The sequence below is a fragment of the Arvicanthis niloticus genome, chromosome 2, assembly GCF_011762505.2.
Source record: "Arvicanthis niloticus isolate mArvNil1 chromosome 2, mArvNil1.pat.X, whole genome shotgun sequence".
NCBI classification, from domain to species: Eukaryota; Metazoa; Chordata; class Mammalia; order Rodentia; family Muridae; genus Arvicanthis; species Arvicanthis niloticus.
In genome coordinates, this window is record NC_047659.1 from 6,943,146 (window position 1) to 6,968,881 (window position 25,736).

Here is a 25,736-nt window from a genome sequence, read left to right on the forward strand (position 1 = left end):
CCAAGACCTACCCCACCTTGCCATGCTCTCTGCATCCCAGTCATCTGAGGTGGCAGAAGCAGAGGCCATGCACGCCTGGACTGGGAGCACTTGTTAGGTAGGCTGTGCTGGCAGAAGAACCATCCATCCATAAAGTTCTGTAAGGGAGGAAACTGAGCTCCTGTGAGCTGGTCTCAGGAAGGCACCAGTGGCCCAGGTCAGGCATGGCCTGCTGCTCTCCCGCCTCTAGGAGGCTGCTGAGCCAACCTCATGCCACAGCCAGTTTCTTGTTAGTGTCCTTTTTCTTTCTTTTCTTTTTTGAGACAGGATATGCATTCCATGGGCCCTCTTCCTACACATTTTTAAAGAATTTAAAAGGGCAGAGCATACTGACACAACCTTTAATCTCAGAATCTGGGAAGCAGGGAACCTGTGAGGGTCCAGTGCTGTGTGGAGAGACTGTGCTGTATACAGCAACAAACAGAGATGGGGCTAGGACTCCGTGAGACAGCACCTGCCTAGCCATGGTGAGGCTCTGGGATCAATCCCAGCCCTTGGAGGCAGAGGCAGGCAGATCCCTGTGAGTTCCAGGACAGCCTGGTCTACAGAGTGAGTTCCAGGACAGCCTGGTCTACACAGAGAAACCCTGTTTCAAAAAAAAAAGAAAAGAAATTGTGAAAAGTTGATTGAACTGTAGGTAAAATCACTCTAGACTTAAAACCCTAACCCAATCAGCTTTGTGTTTGTTTGTTTTAAATAACTAGGACCCAAAGTAAATACAAAATTCTATGAAATTCTGAATTAAGAGACTAGTACAAAACCTGTTTGCCTGGCAGAGACTGAAGAGGGAAGATTTCATACAAGCTTACCTTCATCTGAGCCCTCAGTGGTTCTTCACCCATGTCTTCCAGCCGTGACAGGAAGGCCGTCTCAGACACTCTGTTTGAAGCCTACCACAGCCTCGCAGCCTTTCCTCTAGGGCCTTGGTTCCCTGACCTGTCAGGGGCTGGAGGTACAGACAGTGCCCAGGGCTCTTCCAATGGCACCTCAGGGCATCCTGGTGAAGTAGCCATTTTCACCTCATTTTCATCTAAAAGTGAAGGGCTAGGATATGAGCTGGCTTCTGGCCTGGTCATGTAAAGCTAAATCTCCTGTCCTGCCAGCTGCAGCCAGCTGTAGCCAGGCCAAAGGAATCTCTGACAGGGAGCCCATAAGCCTTCTGGTTTACCCATTGGGTCTGCTGAAGGGAGACTTTTGAACTGAAGTTTCAATAGGATTTGGGGTCCCTGCCAAACCAGAATTGGCTTTACCTGGGAGTCTTACCTGAAACAGTCTGTGAGCCACATCAGAGTAGACACAGTGCCCATGGCAGATGGTGAAATTCTTCAGGCAGGTAGCTTCCTGCACCAGTGGTATATGAGTGACTCAAAGGCCCTGGGAGGCTTCATGGCTCCTATGTCTGGGACTCAGCTGTGGCAAGCAGGTCCAAGCCAATTAGACAAGCATGAAGGAGGACATACTTGTCATTACATAGCCTGTCTCTCAGGTGGCACTGTGAGAAGTGTGGACAGGGCCAGGTAAGGGGTGATGTTGGCCCGAGCTCAGATCCTGTTCCCTCCTTGGGACCTGTGTGCTAGATCTGTTACTTGGCCCCCCAAGCTTCCATTCCTCTGAAGGCCACTGGGGACAAAGGGACCTTAACCAAGACAGCCCTGTGAGCACTGTAGAGTTTGGCTCAGGCTCCCACTCAAATCCCAGGTGATACCAGAGCCTACAGCTAGCTTATGTGAAGAGCTCCAGTACCAGCAGGCCTGGGCTGTGTCCAGCATAGCTCAGCACAGCCATCCTTGAGTCTGGCCTACTTCCCCCACCTCATACACACACACACACACACACACACACACACACACACACACACACACACACACACACACACACACTCTGTGTCCAGCATAGCTCAGCACAGCCATCCTTGAGTCTGGCCTACTTCCCCCACCTCACACACACACACACACACAGAGGCTTTCTCTGTAGCCCTGTCTGTCCTGGAACTCACTCTGTAGACCAGGCTAGCCTCAAACTCAGATCTTTCTGCCTCTGCCTCCCAAGTGCTAAGATTAAAAGTGTGTGCCACTGCTACCTGGCAAGTCTGGCCTACTCTTTGTCTCACACATGAGTCTTTTTACCTTCCGGCCTGTGGAGTACAGCTCTAGTGCTCACCAGCACACTAGAACACACCCTGCAAGTGCGGCTCTGAGGCTGAGCTCAGCACAGGGACCAGCCCCCCCAAACACCCCAAACACGAGAGCACACAGTGTGACCACATGACATGCCACACAGAATCTTGAGACCCCTCCACCCCGGCAATTGGGGAGGTATGAGAAAAGGTCAGGGTCGCTGTGTGCAGCATAGCCATAGGATGAGCTTTCCAGGTCCAATGTGGTGCAGCACAGCCATCCCTGAGTTAGCCCGCTCTTGTCTCCCATGACATTCTATACTTAAGACCTAAAGCATGAGGAATAACTCACAACAGTGAACATGGCTCCAGGACTTTGGAGAGGCGGGGTCATTAGCTGGAAAGAAGGTGTGGGTACGGCCTCCAGCTACTGGGGTTTTAGGTGTCACCGCTGCCCTTGCCCTTTGTGGGTGGCAAGCCACCACTGAGCCTTGCAGCACACTGCCACTTCAGACTCCCCTTGGGGCTTACAATGGAGTTTCCCCAAACTGTTTAATGACTGGAACCTATTAGCTAAAAGTACTGCCTCTGGTTTAACTCCAAGAGCCTGCTGGCAAGTTTGAACTACTTTCTCTGCCCATAGCCGTAAGGAGCCATTGAGCCATTGGGCCTTAGGGCAACATCTGTGCTAACCTGGGGGCCGCACTGTCTGGAGCCAGTGTGCCCAGGCTTCGGCTTCTTACCAGCACATGGGTCACTGAATAAATGAAGTTTGTTTCCTACAGTGGCTTCAGGCCCTCCCACAGCTAGATTCCCCAGCAGTAGTAGCCAGTGTCTATAAGATTAAAAGCCAAGGACCCTACCTGGCTTTCCCTGGCCTGGCTCACAGAGAGGACTCAGCATGGTGCCTGTGCTGTGAGCCACAGCCCACACTCTGAACCCACCTGCATGATTTCTTTGCACTCTGCAGACCTGGTACTGTACTGTGAAGCCTTCCTGACCACCTACAGGACCTTCATCAGCCCCGAGGAGCTCATCAAGAAGCTGCAGTACCGATATCCTTCCCGCCCCACCGGTGTGACCGTTTGATTTCATTTATACCATTTCTGAAGCTGTCACTGGGGTTACTGAGCATGCTGAAGTAACTGACTTGCATAGTACTACCAGCCCTCGGACTCTCAGCCCTTCCCGGGTTAGCTGCACCCATCCTGTTCATGGAGGCAGGCCCCTCAAGACCCAGGACAGCACTCTTACCTTTGCAGTGGTAAAGCCCCAGTTCCCACCTCTACCAGCCATGTCCTGGTGCTAACTCACAAAATGGCTGAGGAAAATGTGAAATGACTTGGAGGGCCTGGAGCTGAGTTCTGTTGCACTGTCGAGAATGGGTGGGACCACTGGGCAATTCTGGAAAGGAAAGACTAAGAAAGGCTGAGGGAAGGAGGTGGATGGCCCTGCTAGAGGCTTCCTGCAGGGTCTCACATTTAGCCCTAAGTGTCCAGCTGGTGGAGACCAGTGGATTTAAGAGTAGAACAGTCTTACGAGAGTTGAGCCAGGCATGGTGGTACACATTCGATCCCAGCACTGGGGAGGCAGAGGCAGGAGGATCTCTCTTATTCAAGGCCAACCTTATCTACAGAGTGAGTTTCAGGATGGCCAGGGCTACACAGAAAAACCCTGTCTTTCGAAACCAAGAGGAGGAGTCGGGGAAGAAGAAGAGGAGGAAGAGAAAGGAAAGGGGGAGGGATGAAGAGAGAGAGGGAAAGAAAGGTGGGAGGATGACTTTAAGGCAGACCTAGCCCCTGCTGCCTGCCCTGGTCAGATAGCAGACAGCTCCTCCATCCTCCATCACAGCTAGGCTTTGCCCCACCCCAGGATTCACCCTTGGGGATTGTCAATCCCTGTGTGAGTGGTCAAAACCCTGTGATCTTGGAAGAACCCACTTTTGCTACCTGTTCCTCTTTCTCTGTTCTTGACCTACCTGGAAACCAGCTACTAGGCCACCTCCCAGCCACATAGCCTGTGACTGCCATCTGCTGGACAGCTGCTATCACTGGCAGCTCTCCACATTCCTGTGTGCCCTAAACCCTCTAAGGGGCTCCTCACACCTCCTCTGCTCAGTCTGTCGATGACTAACCATGGTCTGTCAGCACAGTTGTGGTCATTCTCTTTGTGGACTCTGAGCACCTGCTAGAGCCTAGCCTAACTGAAGGATTGTCAATTACAACTGCCAGAACATGTCAAACCTGACATGCATTTACATGTGGATCCCACTTAGCTCTGGAACTGTTTTTATTTCTGTTCTATAATGGCACCCTTGAAATGGAGACTGGGCAACCAACCTGCGTGTTCCCACCTCCAGCCTCTGCTGCCCGGTCAGTCTCTCTGTCCTTCTCCATTAGCCTCAAGCAACAAGGTCATGGAGGGATGTCCTTCCCAAGACCCGGGGCAGGCTCTGCTGGGGCCCAGGCAGACCATCCATTTGGTGTGGCTCCCCTTGAGTGCCAAAACTCAGGTCAGGGATCATTGGGGAATGAGAAAGAATGTAGGGAGTTGGTGGGAACAGGACAGCAACAGTAATTCTACTAATCTCTGAAGTAGACCCCAACTTCAGCAGTCAAAAGTCAGCCATGAGGGCTGCCGTGGGCTAGGGGGACACCTGCGGGTCTACTGCGCCCAGGAGGATGGACCAGCCTGGCTTTCTAAGGCACAAGTACCCAGGAATACCCACACCATTGTGGCCAGATGGCTGGAGAAATGATCTCCAGGTGGAAGCCTACAGAATGTAGAGGGTGGCCTTTCGGGCCTGTTTACTCTCTGCGCCCACAGGGACCTGCTCCCTTCACCTGAGTCCCCAGACCATAACCCTCAGTATGACAGCACTCAGATCCAACACAGAGACAGCATGGCTGGTGCCAGAGTCAGTCCTGCAGACCAGAAGGCAGCATTCAGGAGCAGCTTCTGAAGCCAGTAGCCCAGGCTGGATTGTGGCTTTGCACATTCCCGCTGCACACAGGACAGGCCTTTACTTCCCTGAGCGCAGCCTCCACTCACGGGTTCCCAGAATCATATGTGGCTGATGAGGGGTGGGGTAGCGCAGCCTCCACTCACGGGTTCCCAGAATCATATGTGGCTGATGAGGGGTGGGGTAAGATTAGCATTCCATGTAGATCCTGCCTGTGAACCTTAACCCACACTTCACATACGAGAAGTTCTCTCCCTTTGCTGACACGTTCAAGAAGCGAGTGAGCAAGAACACATTCTTTGTGCTGGTGCGGGTGGTGGATGAACTCTGGTGAGTGCCTGGCCCAGGGTCCCAGGAGTGGCTGCAGGTGTTCGAACTTGTGTACATTGTAGTACGCGCTAGCAAGCCAGAGGGGTGCAGGCTTCCTCATCTGGATTAGACAACCATTATATTCCATCCACTGTGGGGTGGGCTGGTATGTGCCCCAGCATAGACTGCTGCCCACTGGTTCCATTGCTTCATCCCAGCTCTGAGAGTAACAGACCCTATAGACCAAGGTGGGGTGGGTGTTAGGTCTGCAGCTCCTTGTACGGTGAGTCCCTGCCCTGCCCTATCTGGGACTCTTCTTCCTGTGTTCTCTTAGGACTAGTTCATAGTAAGACACACTCATAGCAGCATAGTGGGGCCAAGTGGAGGCTGGATTCGTGGAAGAGGCTGCATCTCCAGGACTCTTGCCATTCCCATACTTAATTGAACCTGTTCTGGGTGTGCTGCCTCTGAATCCTTGCCCTCCAGTAGCATCTTGCTCTTGTAGGGTGGCTGTATAAGGAATGTTAAGGTATGATGGAAGAGCTCAGTGGAGATGACAGTCTTCCACAGACACCCGCCTGACGCCTCATCACTGGGTGTTAGTTAGACCAGGAACTTCCCCAAGACAGAGAGCAGCAGGTGCGTTGAGTGAGCTGGCAGGGACCTGTTGCAGAAAGGCCACCCCCAGCACTGTGGAGGCTGTGAGTGCTGTCCTCAACTGGGCCCTGGCCTGCCTTTTACCAAGTGCCCTTGGCCCTCAGCCTGGTGGAGCTGACTGAGGAGATCCTGAAGCTGCTGATGGAGCTAGTCTTCCGCCTAGTGTGCAGCGGAGAGCTCAGCCTGGCCAGAGTACTCCGGAAGAACATTCTGGACAAAGTGGACCAGAAGAAGCTGCTCAGGTGTGCCCATTCCGACCAGCCTCTGGCAGCCAGGGGTGTTGCAGCCAGGTGAGGAGCCAGTATCTCAGCCAGCCCCACACTGTAGGTCAGAGCTAAATCCAGCAGCTGCCTTCCCACAGTCCTGTGATTAGGTGCCTCAGTACCCATGGCTGGGCCTCTCTCCATGATCTATGTGGAGCAAGGAATCCCATGTTGCCAGAAAAACAAGTGGAGCTCCATAGACAGATGACTGTGTGCTGGGCTTTGGTCAGCTCTGGACTTCCCCAGCACTGAAGTTACCTCCTGTACCATCCTGGCTTCCTATAAGCCTGGGAAGTCTCTCGCTCCTGCCTTTGCCCAGCTGGTGGGTGTGTGGTAGGTGTAAGGAGCAGAGCCAGGAGAGGAAGGAGGCAGTTACCCTGACTTAGCCCTATGGCCCAGAAGGTCCCATTGGAGCTACAGCCTGCAGCCCTGTCCCAACCATGCCTCTCATGCTGTTCCAGGCCAGGAACCTTGCATGATTTCCACAGCCACGAGATAGCCGAGCAGCTGACACTGCTGGATGCTGAGCTTTTCTATAAGATAGAGGTATGACTGAGGGGCCCTGCCGGGGAGGCAGCTAGCTCTCCCTCCGCCTGGAAGCTGCTACTGGCTGTCCCTATGGTGAGCCCCACACCCAGACTCAGGAGCACCAGAGACTAGTGCTGTCTGTTCTGTTTCCATACAGATTCCTGAAGTTTTGCTTTGGGCCAAAGAGCAAAATGAAGAGAAGAGCCCCAATCTGACCCAGTTCACAGAGCACTTCAACAACATGTCCTACTGGTGAGATGGAGCACAGCACTCGCTCGGGTGTTATGGGTGGGATGGTCAAGGCTTCGTTGGCAGAGAGTTGTTGAGTGGTCAGTCCTTGGATCTTTCCAGAATCTGTGGGCAGCAGAGAGAAGGCAGAGCTAGTTGGGGTAGCACCATAGCTCTATAGTGTAGGGAACAGTGCCAGGATGAATTAGTAATGTCTGCCCTGGTTGGCTGACTGCAAGGGGGAGGACCCTTTCACTGTTGTTGCTCACTGCCTCTCTCACAGTCCCTGTAAGACAGTAAGACATTAGCTCCTTGATTGCTTGACAAAGGGGTGGATCTTAAGGTTTTGATTTGTCCCTGAATTCTGTTTGTTCGGGGGTGGGGAGATGTCTCTCTACATAGCCCTAGCTGTCTTTGAACTCAGAGATCCGCCTGCTTCTGCCCACAAGTGCTAGGATTAAAGGCGTGCGCCACCACCTAGCTTGTGTCTGAATTCTTAAAGCAGAATGGAGGCCAGCAGTGTGTCTATCACCTGGTCACTTTTCCATTTCAAGATTAAACCAGGTGCCTCCACCTCCTATGCATTGACCCTGCCCCACATGCCTGCCATGGTTGAGACCTAGGGAAAGGTCTCAGTGCTTCTCTGTGGTTTGCCCTGGGAAGCGCCCGCCCCTCGGCAGTAGCCGCCACTCCACTCTGAGCATTCTGACTTCTAGGGCAGTTAGGAGCTACTTGCCTTTTGGAGCCATGGTCTTGACATGTCCCTGACACAGGCACTCTTTATGGGATGGGAGAGGTGATTAGAGTAGAGCACCTCCCCCAGGTAACACTGCAGTGGCTCTTGTAAACCACAGGAGACTGAGGCCACGCTGAGGTCAACAAAAGAACGAACAGGAGGCTTGCCTTGGGTTTCAGCCTTGGTTACTGCTAAGGTTAAATGGCAAAGTGGTTTCCTACGCCTCTTGTCAGCTGGTTTCTGAGCCAGCAGCCAGGCCCTATGATGCCTTTCTCTGCTAAAGAGATGCTTCAGTCCTCAAGCCTCCTCTGCAGAAGGAGACCTGTTCTGGACCCCCCGGAATATAGTATGCACCCTGAGATCAGGGACCAGGGCCGTGCTTAGGCTTTGGGCTCCTGGTGGGTAAGAACTTGTGACAACTAGCACAGGAGTCACATGTATTTCATCGAGCAGGGCCACTGAGCCTATGAAGGACCGTCAGCTGAGCTGTTGCATGTCTGCCTTTCCTGCAGGGTACGGTCTATCATCATGCTGCAGGAGAAGGCCCAGGACCGGGAGAGGCTGCTCCTCAAGTTCATCAAGATCATGAAGGTAACTGGCCTAGAGCTCCCCCACTCTGCCTGGGGAGGCTAGAATCTCAGCCCTGTGCCGCCCTCCCTTCCCTCACCACCGCCTCTCCTTATAGCACCTGCGCAAGCTCAACAATTTCAACTCCTACCTGGCCATCCTCTCAGCACTAGACTCAGCCCCCATCCGCAGACTGGAGTGGCAGCGGCAGACCTCAGAGGTAGGTGGTGGGAAGTCTGAACAGGCTGGAATGGACCTGAGTAAGACCAGGCAGGGATCTGGCCACTCACCTCCGTGTGACCAAGACTGCTGCCTCTCCCACTTCAGATTCTGGTGTCTGCTCTCTCCTGTCAGCAGGTCCAGGGGCTTTCCTGGTTGGTTGTGGGTTGTCACCTGTCCTGTCCCTGGGTCTCAGCTTTTCCTGTACAGTCCATTCTTTAGCCCATGAGTCCAAAGTGGCTGCTCTGGGCTCAGCACTGCATGGGGCCTGCTGGGTGGGTCTCAGCACACTGAGGGCCAGATGAAAGGACAAGTGAGCTCCTGAGAAGGGCCTCTCTGAGGACATGTGCTCATACCACCCACAGAGCATTGTACACAGGCCCAAGACCCTCTGCCACAGAGGTTAACTGACACCATTAACAGGCATCCACAGGGCCTGAGTCTGTCATGTTGTAGGCATCAGGACATATCACTAACCCACCCCTATCCTGCAGGGCCTGGCTGAGTACTGCACATTGATTGACAGCTCATCCTCCTTCCGAGCCTACCGGGCTGCCCTCTCAGAGGTGGAGCCTCCATGTATCCCGTACCTGTGAGTTGTCTCCCTCCCACAGCTATTCAGTCACCATGCCTGACAATACATACATCTCTGGTCCCTCTGTCAGTTTTACTGGGTTTTGTTGTTTTCATCTTTTAGTATATATTTTAAGAGTGTGTGTGTGTGTGTGTGCGCGCGCGCGTGCCATGTGTGTGTGCCATGTGTGTACAGACGTCAGAAGAGAGAATGGGATTTTCCTGGAACTGGAGTTAGCAGTAGTTATGAGCGGCCATGTGGGTGTTGGGAACCCAGCCCAAGTCCTCTGCAAAGGCAGTGAGCACACTCGGCCGCAGAGCGCACTCCAGCCCCAGCCGACTTCAGTTTGATTGCTCAGTTAACAATTCGACCTCAGCAACCACAGCCCTGTCTGACCCTGCAGCCAGGTCAGCCTCACAGTGCTCCACAGCCAGGCTTACAAGTCCTCCAGGCTTGTCAGTTCTGAGCTGACAAGGGATCCATTCTTAAGGGATCCATAGTGGGTTCTGACGCAGAGTAGAGAGGGAAGTTTCATGTGGGTTGGAAGAACACCTAAACTGTGCCCTGGCTTGCTCTGGGGTTCAGCAGCTGCTTGTCATGGGCCATAGTTGTTATCAGGTCCTGGTGGCAAAGCCAACACATTGCTACCTTCTGACTCTGTCCCCAGTACAGCAAATTGCCTTCTGCCTTTGTCCCCTCAGAGGTCTGATCCTGCAAGACCTGACCTTTGTTCACCTGGGAAACCCAGATTATATTGACGGGAAAGTCAACTTCTCCAAGCGGTGGCAACAGTTCAACATCCTGGACAGCATGCGGTGCTTCCAGCAGGCGTGAGTGCTGTCTTGTTCCAGCCTGGCTCCACTACAGGGAGGGACACAGTCCAGAGAGTTGAGAGCCTGCATCTGTGGGATGGCGTTTAGTCCAGAGATTCAGGAGCTTGCATCTGTGGGATAGAGTTTAGTCCCTGCTTCCTAGGGTTTACCAGGACCACGTGGGGAAATCTACATAAAGGACTCAGCTCTTGGCCTGGTCCCTGGCTTAGGCCTGGCCCCATGGTGGCAGGCAGCTTGTCCTCCAATTACAAGTCAGGAAGCAGGTACACCCCAGGAAGTCCCATAAGAAGGAGGCTGTCAGTCTAGCCTCCCTGGCTCTAGGACAGAAGGGGCAGGCGTCAACATCATCCCACTCAGGATGGTCTGCTTGCACCAGATGGATCCACTCAGGGAGCCCCTGGGAAGCCAGGCTTCCCATGAGGAGCTGCTGGAGACCCGAGCTCAGAGTGGGCTGCTCACGCTGTGTTCTGGTACTGAGTGCTGTTGTCCCCTGTTGGCTTAGGTAGCAGTGACCCTACCAGGCAGATGACTGTGAGGACCCACCCTGTGAGAGGTTCTGGCCTGGCTATTATTCAGCTACCCCTAGACTCACTGACTGCCCCTCTCCCACCAGGCACTATGAAATCCGGAGAAACGACGACATCATAAACTTCTTCAATGACTTCAGCGACCACCTGGCCGAGGAAGCCCTATGGGAACTCTCTCTGAAGATCAAGCCTAGGAACATAACAAGGCGGAAAACAGACCGTGAAGAGAAGACCTAGGAGCAGGCTGCCTGTGAGAACGCTCAAGCAGCCAGGAGAGGACCTGGACCGTCCCAGCCTCAGAGCCTGTCCACGGCCTGGCTGTGTGGCAGCACCCGAGTCTGCTGGCCAGTTTCCTGCCTCCTTCCCTATGGCTAAAGTCCCAGGGTTCACAATGAGCTGGCTGGCAGGCCTCAGGACTGGCTTGTGTACTGGTGGCCCCTGGTCTAGTTTTGTTTTCTGTTTTCTGTCAATGCTCCCTCCTGTTCCCTACAGTCCCCTCCAACTGGGGAGCAGAAGAATCCTGAGCAGCAGACCAGGGGAATGGCGGGCTTCACTACTCCAAGGCTGCTCTGGCCTTCTTAAGTGGCAGATAAGGAGAGGCCCCAGGACCCTTGGGTAGACTGCCCTCCAGGGTACCTGGAGCGAGCCAGGGGAGATATGGCCCGGAGACAGAAGAAGGTAGAAAGGGGCCACTGCAGGCATCTTTTGCTGTCCATTTCCTGCCTTTTAAACATGGAGGGTGAGGCATGTCGACCTGGCCCAAAAGGTATGAGGGTGACAGGCAAGAGCCGCAGAGCTGACATTTGTCACAGCACTGGCCCCAGCCCTGTCCTGCTATGCACGGACAGCAGCGCCAGCAGCACCTTCTGGTCTGTTGCCCCACCACTGGTCCAGGCCCAGCCCACATCACCGGTACTCTGGGGATCAGGAAAAGGATGCAAAAGGGAGAGTTCATGCTGAGCCGGGGCCAAGGCTGTGCTTCCGAATGGCTCAGAGAGTGAGGATCTTTAGTGACCTAGGGAGAGGCAAGCAGCCCCTCTGTGCTTGCTGTGTGCCTTAAATGCCATCTCCTGTCCCTTCCAGACCTATGGGCTCCCCTCCTCCTTTGCCTACCCCTGACAGCCAGCAGGTTCCTAGTCCCTTTCTGCTCCCTAGGAATGTCTGTTGTTCCCAAGAAGGCTAAGCAGGCCTAGGATGTGAGGTCTTCCAGAGGCTTCCTGATTCCAGGCAGGTGGCAGAGCCACCCCCCTACTGCTGAGGTTGACAATCTGTTCAGGGCTCAGGGCTAGGATCTCCCTGGCCATGGCTCCATGGTCACTACTGTGGGCTGGTCAGCAGGGCACAGGTCAGAATCCAGAGGTGCTGCTGGCCCTGCACCATACCTCCAGTTCAGTTTTGCATGGACAAGCACCCTTTTCTTCTGGTCACAGGGCTTGGTCCAATGGATACCAGGTTCTCTGCTTCCTCAGCTGTCACCGGAGCAGAAGAAAGGACAGCAGCAGCTGCTGTCCGGGTACTAGTTTGAAGCAACTGTCACTCTGAGCCCTCCTGGGTTTTTTTTAGCAGGTTTTATCAAATAAGAACTACGGGCCCCTCTTCTGTTTATTTGTGCTGTAAATAGAGAGGGGACATCTGTAAACAACCCCTTGGCCGGTGCCCACTGGCAGCAGCTGGTACTGGATTGTTTAAGGAGCGTGTGTGGAGTCAGGCTTGTGAGCAGTCGTGTGGGTCTTTGGTTTGCTCCTCTTTTACAGGTCCTTTCATTTCAGTCTTTGCCCCCATTCCCTGTCCTTCCCCAGCTCCAAGTGCTGCTGTGTACAAGTGGGGAACACTGCACACAGGGTCCTTCCTCCCTGCGCTTTAGAGGCCCCTGCAGCCTCCCTCTGTAGCACAGGCCGACCTGAGGCCTAGCCTACTGGTGCTGCAGCCAGCAGAGCAGGTCTGTGGTCTGTGTCTACTGGTTTCCAAGCCTGAGCTGGGCAGAAAGGAGGGCTCACCTTCCAGACCCAGAAAAGCCAGGCCCTCCTATGATCCCAGGAGCCTTAGGCAGACTAGGCCAAGGGCCAGGGCAGCTCTGGAGTTTCCATGTGGGGATGTTGAGGTGCGATGTATGGGTTTAACTTATTAGCCAGCAGGTTCCCCCAGTCACTTGCCTGTGGCTGCGGCTGAGCCCAGTGTTCACGCAGCCCGGTTTCCACATGTCTATTTCTTAGGGGTGCGGGGAGAGCTGGGAAGATGGGTCTTTGTAGACATACTAAGCAGTATGGACAATTTGGTTCCCAGCAGAGGCCAGCCATTACCTGTGGGTATGGTCTGACCAAGGCTAGGGCAAGCAAAAACCACATCTGGCTGATCCTTAAGCCTCCTAGTGTGGCACTATAATATAACCCCCCCCCCACTAACATGTCTGACAGTGCATCTTCCTACAGACAGAACAAGTGCGCAACTTTTATATAAAAGAAAAATAAACAGACAAAAGCCCGTCTGATGCCATGTCTGTGTCTAGGCTTTCTGTATCAAGCTGCGCTGGGCCAGTCCCTGCTGTTTGTGATCTAGGTGAAGCGGAGGGGTAGGGTGGGGCCTGAGGGCTCTGGTAGGATTGGGAACCCATTGCTAGGAGAGAACTGACTCCTGCGAGTGTCCTCTTATGGCCATGTACAGATCACACAGGAAAAAAGAGAAATGAGTGTGCAAGCACCATGCACACCCTACTGTGAGACGGACATCCAGGGTAGGATTAAAACGCCAGACTTTAAAACTTCTGCCTTCACCATGCTTCTGAGGGCCATTCATTCCTGTGTCTTTATGAACACAAGCGCTGAGGAAGACCAAATGGTTTTCAGAGCCATGGAATGTCCTCAGACCCTGGAAATGAAGTACCACACCCAGGAGGACAGCTCACAGCCAGCACCTGACTCTAGAGACATGAAGTCAGGGGGCTTCAGGGCTGGAGAAACAGCTCAGCAGTTCAGAGCACTGGCTGCTCTTGCAGAAGACCTGGGCTCAATTCCCAGCACCTACGATTTTTAACTTCAGTTCCAGGGGATCCAATGCCCTCTTTCAGCGCCAGGCATGTAAGTAGTGTACATGCGTGAAGACAAAGCACAGCTACACAGAATCTAAACAAATGAAGTCTGAGGCAGACTTGGTTGGTGGTGCACACCTTTAATGCCAGCACTTGGGAGGCAGAAGCAGGTAGATCTTGAAAAACAAAGCAAAACAAAAAGATAATATAGATCTATAGATATCTGTATCTATATAGATACGTTATTTTTGAGTGTGGGTATTATACTTGCCTGTATTTCTGTGTACATGTATTTCAGGTGTCCTTAACCACTGGTCCGTCTCTATAGCCAGACAGATCTTTATTGAAATATATTTATAATACTACTTCTGTTAGTTTGGGGGGGGGGGGTGAGACAGGGTTTCTCTGTGTAGCCCTGGCTGTCCTGGAACTCACTCTGTAGACCAGGCTGGCCTCGAACTCAGAAATCCGCCTGCCTCTGCCTCCCAAGTGCTGGGATTAAAGGAGTGCGCCACCACCACCCGACTTTCATTTTCAACTTTAAAGTAGTTACAGTTAATTTTCATACATGTGTTTTGTATCCAGACACTTTACTAAGTTGCTTTCTGATTTTTGTGTTTATTCATTTGTTTGTTTTTGTTTTTCATGGTATTCTAGCTGCAAAATCATCTCTTCTGGTTTTCCTTTTCTTTAACACATTTTATTATTTATTTTGGAGGTGTGTGTGTGGATGGGCAGGTGTGCATGGGTGTGTGTGTGGATGTGTGTGTGGATGGCCAGGTGTGCACAGGTGTGTGTATGAGGATGGGCAAGTGTGCACAGGTGTGTGTGTGTAGATGGGCAGGTGTGCATGGGTGTGTGTGTATGTGTGTGTGTGTGTGTGTGTGTGTGTGTGGATGGGCAGGTGTGCACGGGTGTGTGTATGTGTGTGTGTGTGGATGGGCAGGTGTGCATAGGTGTGTGTGTGTGTGTGGATGGGCAGGTGTGCATGGGTGTGTGTGTGTGTGGATGGGCAGGTGTGCACGGGTGTGTGTGTGTGGATGGGCAGGCATGCACATGCCTCAGTGTTCCAGCTTTGAGGAGCTGGCATTCTCCTTCCACCGTGCAGGTTCTAGAGGTTCATCAGACTTGGTGGCAAATCCCTTTACCTGATGAGCCGCCCCCCCCCCTTATCTGATGAATATTCACACACAGTGCAGAGCCATCTCCATCTCCCACTGGAGCTGTTGACTATTCCTTGTGAACAGCACTGCCTTCTCTGTCTGCTTCTCACACCCCAGACCCTACTTCCTGTTTTTCATATCAACTGCAACTTCACAAAAGCATTGAGTGGCAGACACTGCAGCTTTCATGGTGAGATCTTCCTGACAGTATTAGTAATCGCCAGCCAAGGTGCTCTGAAGCCCAGAGGAGGCAAAAACTCATTAATCATGCAGAGTTCAAGCTGCCGCTGCCTACCGGCCCGCAGCAGTTCAGAACAATTCCCCAGGTGACCCACACATCTCCAAAGGGGTGACTTATTTGTGTGTTTGTGACAGGGTTTCTCTGTGTAGCCCTGGCTGTCCTGGAACTTGCTCTTTAGACCAGGCTGGCCTCAAACTCACAGAGATCCGCCTGCCTCTGCCTGGGATTAAAGGTGTGTACTATCACTGCCCAGCTCACAGAAATTTATTTAAAAGGTGTGTGAGAATGATGTAGTTGGCTGATGGGTGCTATGAGGTACTTTTGAGGCATCTGCTAGGCCCCCCAAAACCTTTTCCCCCTCTTTAGGCAGTCATGCACTTTAAAGGTCAAGTTCCAGAAAGTCCTGGGTTCTGCAGACTTCTTTATTCCATCTCTGCCCCTAAACAAGGCTCTAGGGGTGTCTCTAGGGCCCCAAGGGCTGTGGCTGCAGGTAGCAGGGCCTGAATGGAAGGCCAGCCTGCATGGGAACTGTCTGCTTTACAGTCCTACCTAGTGCCCTTCTCAAAGATAGGACTCTTATGACAACAGTCTGTCCATCAGTCGACTAGACTTGACCCCAGGGCTTATGAGAATAGCATGATTTGTTCTGTAGGTGTCTCATACCGTCTGGGGTGGTCTGGCCTAAGAACACTCCTCAGAACAATTTTCCTTAACTGGAGACCCAGCCAATCCTCTTGTTTATTTATTTTTGAGACAGTCTCATATAGCCCTGACTTGCCTTCAGCTTCAGTGTAGCCAAGGGTGACCTTGAACTTCTATTCCTTGTGCTAAAGGTTTAGGAGTACAGGTGCTCCACCACACCCCGTCTGTAATGCTGGGAGTGGAGCACAGGCATTGTGCATGCACTCAGCGCATCCACAACCCCTCAGCTCACCTATTTGCAGTCACCGTGACAGCAAAAACGGACAGAATGTGCAGGAAGCTAGGGCAGGGAGAGACAGAAGCCAAAAACCTCAGACTGGTGGCCAACAGAGTGGTAAAGAGGAGACATTTGTTTAAAAAAAAAAAAAAAAAAAAAAAAAAAAAGTGGGAAATTCCTTGGGAAATGAGGCGTTCTGTGTAAGTGGAGCTCAAGTGTGAACATCAGACTGTGCGCTCAGAGAAGGGCACAGATGGAAGGCAGAAAGCTGTGTCCTGAAGTAGTGACAGGAAATTCTGCCACTTTTTGCTGGTGGACATAGTAGTCCTGGCCTCTCCCAGCATGGGCAAGGGTGTGAGGCTAGGCGGAAACTCCCAGGGAGAGTGCATACTGACTGCAGCCAGATCCTGAGCTGGGCTAGAGGTAGCTATGTCCTTCCACAGGCTCTGAAGACAGTAAGTGCTTTAGTCTTCTGTGTTCTCCAGGAGAAAAGGTGAAGGCAGACATCCCAGGAAGACTTCCAGGCTGTGTGGGCCTATGTCCCTCAGCTTAGGATCCTACCCAAGGCCTCATGGATAGGGCTTCTAAGCCCACCTCCCCTTATCCCTGAGTGAGTGACAGCTGGTTACCACAGTAGGGACCAGAGTCCACAGAGAGGGCACAGCCTAGCCTGCAAGTCCTGGGCCTCAGGGTAGGTAGAGGGCCACCACCACATAGATGACCCAGCTGGTAGACACGAAGACTCCAAAGAACAGGCTGAAGAGCACAAGTGAGCGGGCTTTCCGTGAGGCTTCTTCTGCCTGGGCCAGGTCACCCCGGCCCAGAGCTGCTCGAGTCTGTAATGAGATAGGCCAGGGTGGGATGTGCCAGCAATGGTCCCCCTCTACCCACCCCAAACCGTCCTATCTCTGAGCTGTTTGTGTCCCTGAGTTCTGACTAGTGATGACCTGGGCCTGAGACCTCCCACTGCTTCCTAACAAGGCCAGGGTGTTACTTGTAAACGTGTGTGTGTGTGTGTGTGTGTGTGTGTGTGTGTGTGTGTGTGTGTGTGTGTGTGTGTGACAGGCTTCCTTCTGTCAGTCAGAATGTCATGGTACCTTCATCAATGAGTCCAATGGGCCTAACCCAGTGCCAGGTGTATGGACAGTGATGAGGGAATCTGGGAGAAGACGGGAGGAGGGGAGCTAGTGAGGTAGCGGGTGGATGGAGATGGACAGTTATGCAAGTGAGTGAATGAACAGGGAGAGGGCAAGTGAATTAATAAATGACAGATGGGTGAAGAATGGGGGCTGAACTGATGAGTGACGCGTCTCAGCGGGAGGGAGGGTGGAGAGGTGAATACATGCACAATAGCAAGACAGTCGTGGGCAGGCAGGTAATCACTAGACGGGCAGTTGAGGCAGCCAGAAGGATATGCAGACTAAAGGATGCTGAAATAGCCCATCACGAGGACAGGCAACACCTTGGGCCTCATCCATCACTTACACATTTGTTTGTTTGTTTGTTTGAGAAATTGCCATAGCAGAGCCTGAGTAGTGAGGTCACAGGAGAGAAAAAGAGGGAAAACAGACAAGAAAGGCCAGGCTCCAACAAGGCTCATCCCTGGGTTCTGCCCAGCTGCTGGCTGCTGGCTGCTGGCTCCTGGGTGGGACCCCTACAAGTCCTCAAAGAGTCAGAGGTTGTTTCTTATGGTTGTGTCCCTCCAGGTCACCTACCTCGTGGGAGTAGACAATGGCAATCAGCCCTGTGAGCAGGCAACAGAACAAGGTCACCAGCACTGACTCCATCATGAAGTCCTTGGGCAGAGTCCTGTGCTCCACTTGCAGGGGAGCAGGCCCGCCAGCCACAGGGCTGCCATACTGTGGGGTAGAACCACTTAACATGAAGAACCAGGGGAAGTCACGCTGAGCCATTCTTCCTCTGCACACCCGCCCTCATCTCTGCCCTGCACACAATCTAGCCCAGAGCTGGCTACCAGATAGATGTCTTATCTGCCAGGGATGGTGAAGACTTGGTGTCTCCACCGGCAACCCATTGCTCCTTGCTTCCATTTCATCAACAGGGTTTCTCCATGTAGACTTGGTTGGACTGAAACTCCAGAGATTCGCCAGCCTCTGAGAGGCCCCTGCTGGAGTTCAAGGCTCTGGCCACCTAGTCCTAGCACTTAAGAGTTGGAAGAAACACGATCAGATGTTCTTGACTATATCGTGAGTTCCAGGCCAGCCTGAGCTACATAAGACCTTGTGTTTAAATTTTTTTCTAACCAGGCGGTGGTGGCGCACGCCTTTAATCCCAGCACTTGGGAGGCAGAGGCAGGTGGATTTCTGGTCTACAGAGTGAGTTCCAGGACAGCCAGGGCTACACAGAGAAACCCTGTCTCGAAAAACCAAAAAAAAAAAAAAATTTTTTTCTAAATTATTATTTTTTTCAATCAGGCTACCACCTCACGTCCACCCCATCGGGCCTTTGCCACTGGTGTCACCTTTCTTACTCCTCCTACCACCAAACAAACCGCATCCTTCCAGAACAGCTGACTTGGCCACCCTGCAGCCTGTGCTGTGCCCAGTATCCTCCCTAGACAGCTCCTATTGGTCCTTGGGAACTCTGTTCCTTGTCTTCTCCTCGTGCGGGCATGCCATGGGCGTTTTGCTCACCGTGGGGAAAGGGAAGGAGGCTCCGCCGGCTGGTGGGAAGAGCGGGCCAGGGGGTGGCGGGTAGAGGGCGGCGGGCCCCGGCGCGGGCTGGAACAGCACCGGCACCTGCGGGAAGGGCGGATAGAGCAGTGCCACTGCCTTGGGGTCCGGCGGCGCGTAGGGTGGAGGCTCGCCCACAAAGCCGATGGGCGGCACTGTACCACCAGTGGCCTTGGGCCCGGGCCCCGCCTCGCCGGACGCTGGTTCTGGGTCCCCCCGGGCCCGCTCGCTGCCTTCTGCAGCCTCGGCCTGGTCCTCCTCCGGCCCCCTGTCCTCTTCCAGCAGCTGCGGGCGGCGCGGAAGCTGCGGGAGCGACGGCTGCGCGATGCTGCGCTGGTCCTCGGCGGCTGGGGGGTCCTCCCGGCCTGCGGGGCTGTCGTCCCCCTTGGCGTCGGGACCTGGGGAGAAAGGCAGAGCAGGGAGTCAGGGCTGGTGAGACGAATTTGTTGGTGCTGTGCCTGCTGCGCAATCATGAAAACCTGAGTTCAGCCGGGCCGTGGTGGCGCACGCCTTTAATCCCAGCACTTGGGAGGCAGAGGCAGGCGGATTTCTGAGTTTGAGGCCAGCCTGGTCTACAGAGTGGGTTCCAGGACAGCCAGGGCTACACAAAGAAAGCCTGTCTCGAACACCCCCCCCCCCCCAAAAAAAAAAAAAAAAAAAAAAAAAACTGAGTTCAATCCCCAGAACCTACATAAAAATCGTGGCAGAAGTTTGCCATCCCAGTGGTGGAGACAGGCGGGTCCCCAGGATTCACTAGCCAGCCACCTTAACCTAATGGTCTAACAGCCAATACGAGACTCAAAAACACTGTAGGCAGCTCCAGAAGATAATTCCTGGGGCTTATCTATGGCCTCCCCTCTCAGAAAGAAAATAAAGAACAACAAAAAAAAAAAGTTCACAATGGAAAAGTTTATGCTATGTGCTTTACCCACACTTTTTTTAAAATGCACTTTATGTACATGAGTGTATCGTGCACATCATATGCATGCAGTGCCTATGGAGGCCAGAGAGGGCGATAGCTCCTGCGGAGCTGGAGTTACAGATGGTTGTGAGCCACCATGTGCACACTGAGAATTGAACCCACGTCCTCTGCAAGAGCAGCAAGTGCACTTAACCCCTGATCCATTTCTCCAGCCCTGGCCACCCTTTTGAAAAAGCTTGCCTCTCCAGCCGATTATACAAAAGTCACCTGCATCACAGAAAGTGAGAACAGGAGATAGATCCCCACCTGCTGCTCCCTCTCAGTCCTGAGCCCCAGCCCTGGCCACAGAGGTAAAGCTGCTAAGCATGGGTCCAGTCTGGCCTGCTGAGCTTAGGATAAAGGGAAGGTCTTGCAGGAAGAACAGAGGGGAGATTCTGGACTCCATGAACACTGCATGTGAGCTGGGCCATCATCTGATCCCTTTGCCCTCGACTGGTCCTGGAGGAACCCAAGTCCTGAACAATCAGGGATGCTTTGAGGCTCTAGAATTAATCCCCCCCCCAAGTACTGGATGCAGCCCTGAGTAGCAGGTGCAGGGGGCAGACCCACACTAACACAGGAGGCAGAGAAAAGAGCCAACCATGGGGAAGCAATACAGAGGGGAACCAGCCTCAAGCCAGAGCTGACCAGACTGAGTGAGGCATAACGGACATCACCCCAGCCAGGGAATTACAACAGGGCTGAGAAACAACATTAACAGCCTGGCCCCCAGGGCACAGCCCTGAATAATCTGCAGTGTGAAAAATTAGGACTGTGTGAGTGCTCTTCAAGAGAAAAGACCAACAAACCCTGAAAGCCCAGCACTCGAGAAACTGAGGCAGAGGGATTGTTGCCAAGTTCAAGACCAGCCCAGGCTACAGCTTGAGACCTTATCTCAAAAGCAAGAAGAAAGGTCAGCTGGACGGCTCAGCACATTGAAGGAGCATGCTGCTGGGTCTGAGGACCTGAGTTCAATCCCCAGGACCCACACACTAGAAGAAGAGAAAAGACCCCTGCAAGTTGTCACCTGACCTCCACTGTGCACTACGACATTCCAGTGATTGCACAAGAACACCTGTACACGCACATGCACATGTGTGCACACGCAAGCACACACACACACACACAGAGGAGAAGAAGAGAGACCAACAAAAATAAATAAAGCCAGGTGGTGCACACCTTTAATCCTAGTACTCAGGAGGCAGAGGCAGGCAGATCTCTGTGAGTTCGAGGCCAGCCTGGTCTACAGAGCAAGCTCCAGGACAGCCAAAGTTACACACAGAAACCCTGTCTCGAAAAACAAAAACAAAACAAACAAAACTGACACCTGCCAGCTCTGATACCCAGACACTGGAATTTTAAGAAAAAGCATCCATTAAAACCATGTTCCACAAGGTAAAAAGAGACACACTTGAAATAAATTCAGCAGAAAGCCATATTTTAAAAAGAATCAAGTCATAATTTTAAACTAAAATTTCAGCCGGGCGGTGGTGGCGCACGCCTTTAATCCCAGCACTTGGGAGGCAGAGGCAGGCGGATTTCTGAGTTTGAGGCCAGCCTGGTCTACAGAGTGAGTTCTAGGACAGCCAGGGATACACAGAGAAACCCTGTCTCGAAAAACCAAATAAATAAATAAATAAATAAATAAATAAATTAATTAATTAATTAAAATAAAATAAAATATCTGAATTTCTTTTTTAAGATTTATTTATTCGGGGCTGGAGAGATGGCTCTGTGGTTAAGAGCACTGACTGCTCTTCCAGAGGTCCTGAGTTCAATTCCCAGCAACCACATGGTGGCTCACGACCATCTGTAATGGGATCCGATGCCTTCTTCTGGTGTGTCTGATGACAGCTACAGTGTACTCATATACGTAAAATAAATAAATAAAATCTTAAAAAAAAAAAAAGATTTATTTATTCACCGGACAGTGGTGGCGCACACCTTTAATCCCAGCACTTGGGAGGCAGAGGCAGGTGGATTTCTGAGCTTGAGGCTAGCCTGGTCTACAGAGTGAGTTCCAGGACAGCCAGGGCTACACAGAGAAACCATGTCTCAAAAAACAAAAAATAAAAAAAACAAAACAAAACAAAAAAAAGATTTATTTATTCATTTTATTTATTAGTACACTGTAGCTGTCTTCAGACACACCAGAAGAGGGCATCAGAGCCTATTACAGATGGCTGTGAGCCACCATGTGGTTGCTGGGAATTGAACTCAGGACCTCTGGAAGAGCAGACGGTGCTCTTAACCGCTGAGCTGTTTCTCCAGACCCTGCATTTATTTCTTGATTTATTGAGAAAAGTTTTTACTATGTAGCCCCAGCTGACCTGGAACTCACTCTGTAGACTAGGCTAGCCTCAAACTCATGGCTTAGTGTGTGTCCTGACGTGATGAGTGCTTGAGGAGCAGGTGATATTTAAAACTAGATCACAACACACTTTAACTATGTTTCCTCTGATGTACTTGAATACTACCTCAGAGTTAAAACATTGAAGCGAACATTTAGAACATTAAAGGCTGGGATACCGTTTGTTGGTAAAGAGCTTGCCTGGCATTCATGAGATCCTGGGTTCAATCCTCAATACAGAAGGGGGGAGGGGGTGGAAGAAGGGGGAGAAGGAAAGGGGTTTGTTTTGTTTTGTTTTGTTTTAAATCACCTACACAGGGCTGCTGAGTGTGGGAATGACTGTGGGTAAGAGTACTTGCTAAACACGCATGAGGACCTGGGTTCAGATCCACAGCTGTGGACCAGACACCTCTGTGCCGTGGGGCATGGAAACAGGAGGATGGTTTCAATTTTTTGAGCCCTGGGCTGAGTGAGAAACACCTTCTCAAGGGAATAAGGCAGAAAATCCTAAACACACCTGGAGTTCCCCTCTGGCCTTCTATGCCCACTAAGTAGCCACTAGTTCACACATTTGCATATACAGAGACAGACAGATGACAGACAGACAGACACACACACACACACACACACACACACACAGACACACACACACACACACACCAGCACATTGGACATTGGAGCACCTCTCTTGTGGGGAAATCTTTCCACCACCGCCGCCTATAGATATAGACCGACCACACTGTATAAATAACAGCAATCGTAGTGTTGCAAACGTGACAAGCAGGGGGCCAGGCCCTGGACTCAGGGATTAAGGGGCCCCCTTACTTAGACCAGAGAACCAGGGTCCAGCTAGCACTTCGATGACTTAGAACCACTAGGGAAGGAGCCTGTCCTTCCAGAACGCTGTCACAGAAATGCCAGGCCCCTGCCCCAGTTATCATAACAAAAACCGCAGTTTCCCTGCATCCTGCCTGCGCAAATACCGGGCCTGATGGCACCGAGATAGGGGCAGGGGAGTAAATAAATCCTCCGGCTGCGCTGGGCTCTGTGGCCTCGGGTTCTCGAGTTCTTGACACCCGAGCCTGAGGCGATAGTCTGGCTGAAACAGGGGAGGAGAGAGACTTGGGGTGTTCTAGAGGGGGTGGGGCAGAAGGGAATTCTACTAATCACCCCAGCATCCTCTGCAGCGGGTACGGGGAATGTGAGGGGCACTCAGGGCATCCGATCGCTACTCTGCACAGGTCCTGGACCCTTGAGACTGGGAGTCGCTACAGACACGGTTTTGCCCCATTCCCCACCCCCACCCCTGGGGTCCGCTTTCAGATGTGTGGCTTTAATGGGGCCCTACCATGGAACATCTGCGCCAACCCACCCAGCCCGCAGTCTCTGATCTAGGCTGCGACGTCTCTCCCAACCCCTGCTTGCCCTGCTTGAGGGACCTCAGCTCGGTCCGGGGTTGGGGGGTGGGGGTGAAGATTAACAAAGCCAACAAACACTGAACGCAGCAAGGAGATTCCGGGAGGGAAATGCAGAGCCACCTGCTGCTGCCAGGACACCTGCTGTCTACCTGGAGCCTGTCCTTCCCAGCTGTCCCGCAGCGATGCAAGAAACGGCGGGAGATCCTGAGCTATCTCCCGCAGCCTCTTGGCGCTCCCGGGCTCTGGGTGCGAGTGTCCCCCCCTCCCCCGCCCCCCGGCCCCAGTATTGCCTAGCTCTTGTCCTCACCCGCAGTCTCTGCTCTGTGTTCCCTGTACCCTGCGCCCCTCACCTGCCTCCATGGCCCGATCAGCGTGGGTGCGCGAGGCTGTGCTGCTCAGGACCTGGAGCCTGGGTCCGCCCCAAGTCGATAGACGGCGCCAGCTCGGGTTTCCTTGTGGCAGCCGCACGGCAGGTTAATAATTGGCCGCCTTGTTTGCCCACGGCTGAGTCAACACGTCGCTCCCTCGCGCCCTGGCGCTCCCACCCACCCTGCTTTCTCCTGGCTTGGGATAGTTAGAACTGCAGCGGACCCCGAGTTCTAACTAGGGTTCCTCTGTGGAGCCTTGATCGATCCCATTGTGGAGTTGCCCAGCCTGAGTGTTGAGGAGGAGAGCCATCAAGAGACTGGAACAGACAGGAAGCAAGGGCAATTCCCACGGGGCACGGGTAGAGCCAGGAGAGAGAACATAGGGAGAGGTGGAGACCTGGCCTACCTGGGAAGAGAAACAGGATGTGTCTGTATCCAAAGGCAGGATAGTGTAGCTAGGTTGTTTTTTTTTGTTGTTGTTGTTGTTTTTTGTTTTTTTTTTTTCATCAGCTTCTCACCCCCTGCCTCAGAGAAGCCAGGAGTGTAGAGTTGAGATTTAGAACACCTGCCCCACCACTGAGGTACCCCAGGTCAAAGAATCTACCTAAAAATACCAAGCTGACCAAGCAGCTATGCTTGGCCACCTTTTGTATATTCACAGCTGAGCCCCCAGACAAGGAGGAAGATGCCTAGGATTGAACTGAGGGTTAGGAGGGGTTAACTGGGGAGGAGGGACCAACGAACCTGCCTTGGCCAGGGCTGAGTTGCAAATTGGCTTTCACGGGCCTTGGAGCTTGGGTCAAAGAGACAAGGGATGAGGAGAGGTAGTTTACAGAGTTTACAAAGAAGACTACTTTGACTCAGCAGAGCCTCTGGATAAGGGGAATGAACTCTTCCCACGAGCGGAGTACATTGTTCAAGTTTAGCTCATCTGTGTGATCCAGAAACCCATAAACTAAAAGCATGTATTAAAAATGAAAGGGATGGTCTGGAGAGATGGGGTCTGGAGAGATGGCGCAGAGGTTAAGAGAGTTTGCTGCACTTACAGGGGACCTTGAGTTTGGTTCCCAGAGGGCAGCTCACAACAGACTGTAACTTCAGGTCCAGGGATCTGGTGCCCTCTTTTGTACTCTAAAGACACTGCGCTCACATGCCCATACACAACTACAAAGTCTTAAGTTTCTTTTCTATTGCTATGAAGAGACACCATGATAGAAGCAACTTAAAGAAAAATCTATTGGTCTGAGGTTTGCAGGAAAGAGAGACCACCAGAACTGCAAGAAGACCAAAGAATGAAACTTTAAATGAGGTACAAACTGCAAGGCTGTCTCTGAGAAGAGGGAGAGTGGCCTCTGGCTTCAACAGGCCCCTGGACACACATGCACATGTGAACACGTATCCATACACCTCTTCCCCTTCCTGAGGAAACACCAACCAAACAGGAAGCAGCTAAGAGGGAGGAAGTCCCTGTGAAAAGTCCAGGGACAGTGGCACTGTGGGAGTGGAGGAGGAGCCACACAGCACACACAGCCCAGGAAGCATGTAGACCAGAAGACCCAAGCATGTCATACAGGAGCAGAGAGGGGGAGGGGAGAGATCCCAGCACCGTGCTCACCAGCAATCCATGACTACAGAATCAATCAGCTAACTACAGAACTAACAGAAGAAGGCAAGCCAGACCTTGCTTTTTATTTTCATTCTATTTATATTATATTTATTATATTATATTATATTATATTTTTCAGGACAGAGTTTCTCTGTGTAGCCCCAGTTGTCCTAGAACTCACTCTGTAGACCAGGCTGGCCTCGAACTCAGAGATCCACCCGCTTCTGCCTCCCAAGTGCTAGAACTAAAGGTAGGTGCCACCATTCCCCGGCTAACCTAGCTTTCCGGTTTTTTTTTGTTTGTTTGTTTCTTTGTTTTGGTTTGTTTTTTTAAAGATTTATTTATTTAGTTAATGTATATGAATACACGGTAGCTGTCTTTGAGACACACCAGAAGAAGGCATCAAATCACATTATAGATGGCTGTGAGCCACC

At 52.3% G+C, this 25,736-nt stretch overlaps 2 protein-coding genes across 16 annotated transcripts in view; one reads left to right on the forward strand and one right to left on the reverse strand.

The window, feature by feature from the left end:
* Rapgef1 (Rap guanine nucleotide exchange factor 1) overlaps positions 1-13,051 on the forward strand; it is a 119,313-nt gene extending 106,262 nt beyond the window's left edge. For all 15 annotated transcript variants that reach the window (XM_076928365.1, XM_076928367.1, XM_076928368.1 and 12 more), the window contains 10 exons: positions 3,126-3,210; positions 5,355-5,447; positions 6,188-6,373; positions 6,808-6,892; positions 7,032-7,126; positions 8,351-8,429; positions 8,524-8,625; positions 9,119-9,216; positions 9,900-10,028; positions 10,645-13,051. In XM_076928365.1, coding sequence (XP_076784480.1) covers positions 3,126-3,210; positions 5,355-5,447; positions 6,188-6,373; positions 6,808-6,892; positions 7,032-7,126; positions 8,351-8,429; positions 8,524-8,625; positions 9,119-9,216; positions 9,900-10,028; positions 10,645-10,795 — 1,103 coding nt within the window. In that variant the 3' untranslated portion in view covers positions 10,796-13,051. The remainder of the gene's footprint in view (positions 1-3,125; positions 3,211-5,354; positions 5,448-6,187; positions 6,374-6,807; positions 6,893-7,031; positions 7,127-8,350; positions 8,430-8,523; positions 8,626-9,118; positions 9,217-9,899; positions 10,029-10,644) is intronic.
* Positions 13,052-14,374: 1,323 nt separating this feature from the next.
* Positions 14,375-23,853, reverse strand: Prrt1b (proline rich transmembrane protein 1B). The gene is made up of 4 exons (XM_034494005.2): positions 23,679-23,853; positions 18,561-18,997; positions 17,622-17,765; positions 14,375-16,742 (listed from the first exon to the last, which is right to left on the reverse strand). Exons 1-4 carry the CDS (start codon positions 23,686-23,688, stop codon positions 16,593-16,595), a joined length of 741 nt encoding a protein of 246 aa, XP_034349896.1. The 5' UTR covers positions 23,689-23,853; the 3' UTR covers positions 14,375-16,592.
* Positions 23,854-25,736: the final 1,883 nt, after the last annotated feature.